Source organism: Primulina tabacum, chromosome 17 (assembly GCF_025594145.1).
Source record: "Primulina tabacum isolate GXHZ01 chromosome 17, ASM2559414v2, whole genome shotgun sequence".
Classification (NCBI taxonomy): Eukaryota; Viridiplantae; Streptophyta; class Magnoliopsida; order Lamiales; family Gesneriaceae; genus Primulina; species Primulina tabacum.
The window spans coordinates 26630687-26640701 of NC_134566.1; the positions used below are offsets into that span (position 1 = coordinate 26630687).

The following is a 10015-nucleotide window of genomic DNA, read 5'->3' on the forward strand; positions in this document are numbered from 1 at the left end:
ATTTTCATATTGGCAAATAATTGCCAAATGAATTCAATTTTGTTTTTTTACGAAATTTGAGTGACCATATTTTAATGCACCAAAGTGATAATATTTTTTATTACTATTAAAATAATTATATCCTTATCCAACGTTGTATTTATTGTCAACATTACAATCTTTTTTATAATATATAAATCGGAATGTGTAATAAGAAAGTATTGTTCATAAATGTTCACAATAATCTAAAAAATTTAATGCATGAGCCAACAAAATTAAAAGTGAATAAACCCATAGTGTAAAGTGGTGTGAATTATATATAATCTTGAGAAGAAATAACATTTATATTCCCTTTGAATTATAATGCTGAAATAATAGTTTAAGAAATATAAACTCTGATATTATTTCAATATCTAACCATAAACAAAATCATATGAAGAATATATATGATCAAAATACACCATGGTGGTAATTGGTATTATAGTAAGTCTTTTGTGAGATATTTTTAAGATTTTTTTACGTGAGATGAATTAAACGGAGCCATACTTAAAGTGAAAATTAATATTTTTAGCATAACTAATAGTTTTTCATGAATTGAATCGTGTCAGACATAAACCTTACAAAATTGATCTATAGAACTCTCTCACGAAAGTTTTTGTTTTAATGAAACTACGTAGTGCTTCGAGACAAGTTCCAAATTATAAAAAAAAAAGTTTGTTTTTGTTAATTTATATAGATAATGCTTATTTTTTATATTTAAAACGATCTTTATAATCTTTTACTGCCAAACTAATTTAACAGAAATGTTTTTTAAAAATAAGAAAAATCTTAAACTATAAATATATATATATATATATCAATAAAATTTAAAAATATATATGAAAGTGAGCCAAGTATACAAAGTACTTGATATCTCACATCAAGCCAAATACAAAACGTGCGGCGTACTTAATGCAGAGGCCTCGAGATCGCGTGCTTACACGCGCCGCCGTTGCGAGTGGCCGAAGGATCATCGAGTGGGAAAGTTCCAAGTACCATTTCGACGATGTAGACAAAAGTCCGCACAGCGTGGAAAAATCCCACAGGTAATGAAAGCAATTTCGGCAGCCAAACAGCCCCTTCTTACATTTCCCATGAATCACTCGTGTATATCTCTAATCACTTTGTCTCCGGTTTCACATCTCTGGGAAAAAATATTCCAAGTGCAATTAAAATTTGAATAAATGCCAGCTGACCCTTTGAACCATTCCTTTTCAAATACGGAAAATTTTCTTCTTTCTGACTTTTGAACTTTGTTTACTGGGTTGATGGAGATGAAGAACAGAGCTTTCTACTGTGCAATTTTTGCGTTGTTGAGTGGTTGTCTAGTGTTTGCAGGCGACATAATTCATCAAGATGATTTCGCTCCGGCGAGGCCTGGTTGCAATAACAACTTTGTACTGGTAAAAATTCTTCTTGTTTTTTCATCGATTCTTGATGTTAAAGATCGATCTTTTTTGCATTTCCTGGCATATTAGCTGGTTTTTTTTGTGCGCTTTCTTGGTTTTTGACCGAGTCCAGGTCTCGGCACCGATAGAACGGGGGTGTAGACTTGAAAGTCTTTTGTTCACCCATTTATAATCTGTTACATTTGTATCTATTGAATAATTAGCCTTTAGAGTTTTGGGTCATATGTTAGTGTCTTTGTATTTAGTAAAGCTGATACTTGGAATATTATGCTAGCCTTTTGTTGCTTTTTTGCTTCTGTCTTATATTTTTGTCTGCTTATTCATCTGGTGCCATGTGAGAGTTGTCTGTTGAATTTGATAGATTTCACATCGATACATAGATGTCTCACTTTTTTGTTTGCACCTGGATCTTGGACATAGTTAGGAAAGGAAACTGCAATTATAGAGGGAAAGAAGCTAAAAGTAAATGCGGTGGGATGTTGGCACTTATCCGGCACTTTGACATTTTACTGGGCGTTTACTTCTTCTCCGCTAAAGTCCCTGATTAATTCATGGTTCCATTTTGTGTCTTTTACACCTTATGTAACAAATATGAGGATGCAATTTCCAAAAAGACATAAATTGTGCTGTAAAGTGGGTCATAAGTGGAGCAGCATTACTAAATTTCTATCATGCCACATGTTTAATTGATGTTTTTATGTACTATGTTAAATATGATGTAGCATTCTCTTGTTACGATGCTGAAGTTTTGACTGGAGACGCCTCCATATTTCATAACTTTTGCTCCATTCATTGGTAGATTCTTACAAACAATGTAATCGAGTTAAGTTATTAACCTTTTCTAACTTCCATTTATGCTTGTCACTTAAATAGGTTAAAGTACCAGTGTGGATTAATGGTAAAGAAGTGGCAGAGTTTGTGGGTGTAGGAGCTCGATTTGGCCCCACCTTGGAATCGAAAGAGAAGCGTGCAAACCTTACTAGAGTTGCTCTTGCAGACCCTCCTGATTGTTGTAGTAAACCTAAGAACAAGGTTCGTTCTTTTAAATTGAGTGTTTAGGAATCTTCCTCATATTACAGCCCTTTGCTATTGTGTAGATTACAGGTGAGGTAATGTTGGCGCATCGGGGAAATTGCAGTTTTGTCACCAAAGCAGACATGGCAGAAGCTGCTGGAGCTTCAGCTTTACTTATAATAAACAACCGGACAGGTTTATTTTCTTTATCAGCCTCATGAATTGCGGTTTTCTAAATTGGAAACTAATAGCTGTGTTCCTGTAATAGAGCATATTTAATATTAAACTTCCAATTTGACTCATGTATAGATGTAGTTTTTTTGTCTTCTTGTGATTAGGCAGCAACAGCTTCTTGTAGGTAACTTTTTAGAAGTGGTGACTACTCTTCTTATTTTTGAACCTAATGTCCCAGTAAAAAAACGATGTATGTTTCGTGCTGAATACCACCCTACATCAATGTTATTATGCTCCATTATGATCTAACTAACAAATTCTCCAGAACTCTTCAAGATGGTTTGTAAGGCAAACGAAACCGATGTAAATGTTCACATTCCGGTTGTTATGCTCTCATTGGATGTTGATGCAACCTTGATACAGAGTACGAGGGATAACTCAAATGGTAATTAGGCTTTCCTTCGAACAGTTTAACTTTTATCGTTTTCGGGTTTGTGTATACATATGAGGTATTTCATAATATTTCCTTTATAGATTTGCATTTGTCTCAGTTTCCATTCAGTTGTACTCTCCAAAACGACCAGCGGTTGATGTTGCTGAGGTGTTCCTCTGGCTAATGGCTGTTGGTACAATATTATGTGCATCTTATTGGTCTACATGGACTGCAAAAGAAGCAGCTATTGAGCAGGAGAAGCTCTTGAAGGTAGCGCATTCTGATTTGAAGTTAGCACTCTACTTTGTGGTAATATATATATATATATATATATATATATACATTGTCACACAATTTACATTTTATGCTGATCTGGCAGGATGGGTCTGATGAATACCTCAGCAAGGAGACATATAGTTCCACCGGTGTCATGGAAATCAACATTGCATCAGCAATTTTGTTTGTTGTGATTGCTTCTATGTTCTTAATTATGCTCTACAAGTTGATGTCCCATGTGTTTATTGAGATTCTGGTGGTTGTGTTTTGCATCGGTGGCATGGAGGTATTATAATCTTTTGCAACACACTAGTTCTTTTCAGGATTCATGTGTCAACAGATAGGTATTTGCATTTATTGAGGATTGTGATTTAAAGTTATGGGCATATTTTCAACAAAACTTGGTAAAAAATGGTAAAGTTCTGTAGATTGTAGGACATAATCAGACATTCGAGTTCTTTACAGGATTCACAAGTTAATACAAAGATTTTGGGAATTTTAGTATAGGATGTTTTCACCAAAACTTGTAATGCAGTATGATAATAGTGAGGAATCCTTTTAACTACATATGCTATGTATGAGTTTTGATTAAAAGAATTATTCGGCATGGATTTGGGACAACCAACCGGAACAAGAGGACGAATATTTTGGAAAGTCGTGGTTCATTGCCTGTGCTGGACGATTTGGTTGGAAAGAAACAAGAGAATATTCGAAGGAAAAGAGACAACTATTGATAATTGCTGGGAGAAGATAAAGATTAACGTGGCCATGTGGATTGGAAACCATAAAGAATTCGATAATGTTTCAGTTTTTGATTTGATAAGACAATGGGATTATGTGTATCATTGAAATATTCACGCTTTAATATGTTGATTTAGGACAGTGAACTTCTAGTCCACTGATGTAATCCTTATTATCATATAATTAATAAAATAATGTTTCCTATAAAAAAAAAATGTATGAGTTTTGATTATGATGGATTTGTTTCTAAGAAGTATATTCATCATGTTTTATGTATTGAATATGTTCACTAGTGTCAGTTAAATGAAGGGTACATTCATTTGCATACATAAATATTTTCTCTTTTACTGAATGCTGGTTCGTTGTCTTGCTGGGCTTACAGGGTTTGCAAACTTGTCTAGTGGCTCTGTTATCAAGGTATGTACTGTGTTTTTCCTCAAATTATGCGTATTGTGCTTCATGGGATTTGAGTTGATGCTTTGGATTTTGAAACACTGGACTTAAAACAATTCAGTATAGTTTCAGATGGTTTGAACGTGCTGCCGGATCGTATATAAAAGTACCTTTTCTGGGAGCCATAGCTTATCTTACACTTGCTGTTTCTCCTTCGTGCATAGCATTTGCTGTTTTATGGGCAGTTTTCCGACGTGTCTCCTTTGCTTGGATTGGTCAAGATATACTTGTATGAGTGCAGTTTCTGTTTCTTTTTAGTTTGCTTTCCATTTTCATTGCATTTTCCCATGGATTTATAAGAACAACATGTGTTTCAGTTTGTTTTCATAGACGCCGATAACTCTAAATTCCATAGTCTGCCCATCTTCCTTATTGATGTAACTTCTTCTTCGGAATGGAATGAGGCCTAATTACTTGTTTTCTCTGGAACAGGGAATTGCGTTGATTATAACTGTTCTCCAAGTAATACGAGTTCCAAATCTCAAGGTAATAACCAAGATTCAAATTCTTTTAGATCAATGAAGTAGTTCACACTGCGGAGAAACATAACTTGTTGTCAAACGTTTCCACATCATCCTCAGGTGGGCACGGTTCTACTGAGCTGTGCATTCTTGTATGATATTTTTTGGGTCTTCGTTTCCAAATGGTGGTTCCATGAGAGCATCATGATAGTGGTGAGTGAGCACTACATGAATTTTATTTGTTGAAACTCATCGAGCATATGTGATTTTTTATGGGATTAAACTAAAGTTTGTTGCTTGGTCTCTTAGGTAGCTCGTGGTGATGGAAGCGGAGAAGATGGCATCCCAATGTTGCTAAAAATCCCTCGAATGTTTGATCCTTGGGGCGGATACAGTATCATTGGATTTGGAGATGTCATTTTACCAGGACTAGTAATAGCATTTGCCTTGAGGTTTGAGCTCAATGGCTGTCAAGTCCTCCACGTGATTGTTAGATTATTAATGCTTCTTGTTCTATGACTCTTAGTTCCAACTAGTTGAGATCCCTACATGACCTGTCTCTATCATTCTCTGTAAAATCAAAGTTTCCAGTTACATACATATTATTGAATTTTCTTCTTTTTAGAATCATGTTTTTTACGCCACTTTATTCAAATCGTACTTATCTTAAAGTTCGATATTCATATCCCAGTGAAGACATGTGCTGAAATATTTCGATTCATTTTTGTAAACCCTCATCGGTCTTAAATATTCAAATATCACCACTCTGTTAATTTTTTCTTATGCATCCTTGCAGATATGATTGGCTGTCCAAGAAAAGTCTGAAGGATGGATACTTTCTGTGGGCAATGATTGCTTATGGTTTAGGTATGATTAAATTTTAAGTTGATTTGAAATGAGAATTCTATTGATGACAACAATTTGTAATCCAATGCGTACGTTTCTAGCATAAGCAGCATTTGTCCTAATCCACTCTTCGTTTTTTACTTGATATAAAGATATATCGGAGTGAATGACTTGGAATTTTGAATGCGAACATAGGTAAAATGGCCTAACCACAGACGACGTCCTTAGTGCCCTTCCTTTCGTCGCTTTTTTTTTTTTGTGGTTCGAGATTGAACCAGAACAAACTTCGTGGGATCGATGGAATCTGCCCTTCAAAAATATGATTTACTAAAGACTCGGAGAACTGAAACATAAAACATGTTGCTGAGAACCTACTCTTGCATTGTGAATGTGTTTCTGATCACAATAAATTTTGTTGGAAAATAATCATTTCAATTTATGGCATTCATATCTCAGTGCTTTACTTTCGACATTGTTGGAGAAAATATTAGTAGTAGGCTTGGGAACGGATGGGCAATATCGTTTTAAGAAAAAATAGTTAAAGCCCTTGTCTCTGTCTGTTTACTTATAGCCATTTTTGTTCACCTCATATTTCAATCTCTTATGATCACAGGGCTTCTCACCACTTATGTGGCTTTAAACTTGATGGACGGACATGGACAACCGGCTCTGCTTTACATCGTCCCTTTCACGCTAGGTAAGTAACAATGAAAACGAGGTCGAACCTCATCACAAGGAAACGAGTAGGATACATGACACTCCTAATAGATTTTTATCTTATCATCAATTTTAACTTCAAGCATACCCTACAATAGATTCACATTGTATTTTTTGTACTGGTTTTAGGCACATTCATAGCATTGGCGAAGAAGAGAGGCGATTTGAATCATCTGTGGAACCGAGGGGATCCGGGGAGAGTTTGTCCACACGTTCAACTTCAACCAGATGACCGATGATGACTTCAAATTTTAAATCTAATTCAGTTTACATAATGACTTAGTGGGTACCTTGTGTTTATATTTTGTCACGTGTGTTTCATCTCCTGTTTCATATATATTTAGATGAATAGTGAAATATGTTAACGTATATGTATTTGTATATATGCATGAAACAGTAGATGAAACATCAATTGGATCACAGAATTTAGATAAGTGAAGTTTACTTAAAGATTAGATTAAAGAAACGTGTTGATGTGTGTGTATATTACATGTGTATATTGCATTTTGAAGAATTCTAGACATTGACAATAGATCAGAGGGACCAGTGATGTGGTTTCTCTTGAACGAGATCTTGAATTCGAAACTCGTAAGCGAAATATTGGTCCAACTCGATTCGACATGGCTTAGAAACCTGGTTTTCCAAAGTGAGGGACCGTATGAGATTGCTGGGCATCGGAAAACCAATACAAAAAATGATTTTAAAATGAAAGGAGCTGATAACAAACATTTGGCAAAATATATATCACGACTGACCATCATCTTATTGAAATGTCGAAGTAGTTTATAGCGCATTGAAACCTGCAAATGCTTCTTGACGTTCGAGTTACATGATCTTTTGTTTGTAAGTACAATATAACAAACTCATTGACAAAAACTGAAAACATACTCATTTTCTGTGAAGATGCATGAACTCAATTCAAAACATCAAAATTTTAATCTCTCGGAATGTGGAAACTTGTCTGTGAACTTCAAAATTTGTATTGTTCTTAACATGTTCCAGATCTCGTGGAGTCCTGTTGGTATGCAGATCATGCATGACCAGGATTCGAGTTGGAGAACCATTGATCCTCCTTTATCTTGAAGTGCCAGGGCACCGTAACAGACACAAGAATGACCAAAATATGCTTTGGCCGGATTTTGCTTCGAAGTTAGGTGTCTCTGGATGATCATCGCGGGAGCGGATCTAGGCCTGGAAAGGGGTAGGGAAAAAACGCTATGAGAAGCAAATTTTAGGTGCTAAGGCAGAGATTCGGAACAGATTTAAGCTAGTTATGATGGGGGATGAGGCTCAGATGGAGCACAACAAAGCAAGAGTGTAGATTCGTAGCGGATGCTTGAACAGGGAATCATTGTGTATATATGTATAGATATTTATATATTCACATAGTATCATGTCGGACACCAGATAAAAATATAATACATATTGGAAAATCAAGGTAGAAGACAAAGGGCAGATTCAGGAAAAAACATTATCAGACTTACTGGTGAATCTCCTCAAGGAACCGTTTCCATTAATTGCCAATGGTAGCGATATTCTCTCTTGACCCAGAGACTAAATCTGTTGCATTCTTTCTGACCAATCTGAATTTAACCTTCTAGCAAAGTCGTCGACTTCCCTGATCAATAAAGTTTATAACTCTTATGTATATGACAAACAAGAAGAGTAGAACAAGTAGAAAAACAATTTTCTTCTAAATGGCAACGACTTTTTGTTTGGTCACTACTTGACTTCATTTTACCAGGAAGGTAAGAATCCATTTCGCCACTACCAAATATGCAGCATAGAAACAACAATAAGAGTTCAAAAGAAAAGGAATCAAACAGCATTGAAGATTAAAAATTATGAAAAATGAACTTCAATGATAGGCAAATTGGTTGAATGGGTACATCCTATATTTATCTTCAAGATTCTCTTCTAATTGGATATTATGATAAATCTATCGAGTAATAAAATCCATTTCTAAATTTTAACAAAAAGAGCTAGGTAGTCTAGTCTAACATTGATAGAACATGGCGAGAGTTGCAATACAATCAACTGCCTAGATTTTTTTTAATCGCAGAGCTAACTCAGGCACTCTGGAACACAGGCAAACTGCCTGTGTCACCATTGTAAATCATTTTAAGCACATATATTTACATAAAAAATTACCAAAATATACACCACATCTTACAAACCAAAATACAGTTACTCTGGAAATAGTGATTATTTACACCGGACTTCAAAATCTCAATTAATAATACAAGGAGCCACATATAGCTTTTTGTTCATATCTAGGAACTTATTCAGGAATGATGAGCCTTAAAGGCATCAATTCACACAGCCTTTTAGTAACCATTCGAACAAATTTCTCGTCAAAGGACTTCCTCTCCTGCATCGAAGAAGAAGAAATAACGAACTTATTTCCCTGAACCTGATGATATGATCGCCTAAAAGACTCTCCTCCGCGAATCAAGTGAAAATATAAAACTTCGCAATATTTTAAGGTACTCAAACATGTGGTAACCATATTAGAGTTGCCTGGTTCTTGATGAAAGTGGCAATAGTCAAGTATTAACCTCAGCATGCCAGAATTAACCCGTGAAGGAAGAGAAATGGGATAATTCTTAGAAGATCCCATGCCTGAGTGGATTTCATGACAAATGAATGGACAAAGCATAGCAACCTTTTGCTGTATCGAATCATCACAAGTTCGAAGCCACACATAAGCCTTCAGCATCTGCTAGGGTGCACCAAGAAGACATTTTATCAATGAATGAGCAACACAATGAAGTTAAAAGACATTTTATATAATCATACGTAAACGCAAAAGAAAAGACAAATCAAAATAAATGTACTTGAATTGTGAGAACTAAGAAATATCAGATGAGCGAAAAACAGACATGAAAACATACCTCAGGTTTGACTATTTCACTACCAGCTTCTGTCATTGAAATGAAAACAACTTAAAGTCCACAAAAATACTTTCAAAATGAAGGGCATTAAACAACAGCCATTTTTACCCACCGCTACTAGAGGAAAGAATGGCTGGCATTGACATTCATCTAAAAACCTACCTTCTTGTATTATTTACACGTAAACCGAAGACAGGAGAGCCAAAATAAAAGGATTAAAAATTATCACGTTATTGAGTAGTGAGGCTTGTCATTCATCTATACGAAAATAATCTAACAGTTTTATACAGGTAAAGATATTGGATTCCACCATCATTGAGGTCAGCATAAATTACCAGGTACAAAATTGATGACACGATACTGAGTGCTGTCGACTGTGCCCAAAATATCTTCTGACCAAGATCCAGGCAAACTCTGAAAATAGTAGCATTTCATCCGGTCAATATTGTACCTGAGAATTTGGGTGTGGTGCTTTAGTCATACTTAAAAAAGGGCTCCTCAAATCATATGTAATAATAATTTCTTCATTAATAAGAGTTTTTCTAATGCTTTGGTGTCATTGATTTCTAACTATATTAA

The 10015-nt window shown here is 35.2% G+C and overlaps 2 protein-coding genes across 3 annotated transcripts; one reads left to right on the forward strand and one right to left on the reverse strand.

The window, feature by feature from the left end:
- Window positions 1–1105: 1105 nt before the first annotated feature.
- On the forward strand, window positions 1106–7028 carry LOC142531198 (signal peptide peptidase-like 4). 2 transcript variants are annotated; one of them, XM_075637272.1, is made up of 14 exons: window positions 1106–1421; window positions 2301–2459; window positions 2525–2636; window positions 2941–3060; window positions 3167–3318; window positions 3428–3610; window positions 4448–4482; window positions 4591–4747; window positions 4951–5004; window positions 5100–5192; window positions 5289–5431; window positions 5776–5846; window positions 6439–6522; window positions 6672–7028. In XM_075637272.1, the coding sequence occupies exons 1-14, from the start codon at window positions 1287–1289 to the stop codon at window positions 6779–6781; spliced, it is 1608 nt and encodes a 535-aa protein (XP_075493387.1). In that variant the 5' UTR covers window positions 1106–1286; the 3' UTR covers window positions 6782–7028. The 2 variants fall into 2 exon arrangements, with proteins under 2 accessions (XP_075493387.1, XP_075493386.1); XM_075637271.1 differs by having other exon boundaries at window positions 1108–1421; window positions 4585–4747.
- Window positions 7029–8823: 1795 nt separating this feature from the next.
- Window positions 8824–9629, reverse strand: LOC142530622 (SKP1-like protein 21). Its single transcript, XM_075636444.1, has 3 exons — window positions 9437–9629; window positions 9049–9261; window positions 8824–8913 (listed from the first exon to the last, which is right to left on the reverse strand). Exons 1-3 carry the CDS (start codon window positions 9470–9472, stop codon window positions 8824–8826), a joined length of 339 nt encoding a protein of 112 aa, XP_075492559.1. The 5' UTR covers window positions 9473–9629.
- Window positions 9630–10015: the final 386 nt, after the last annotated feature.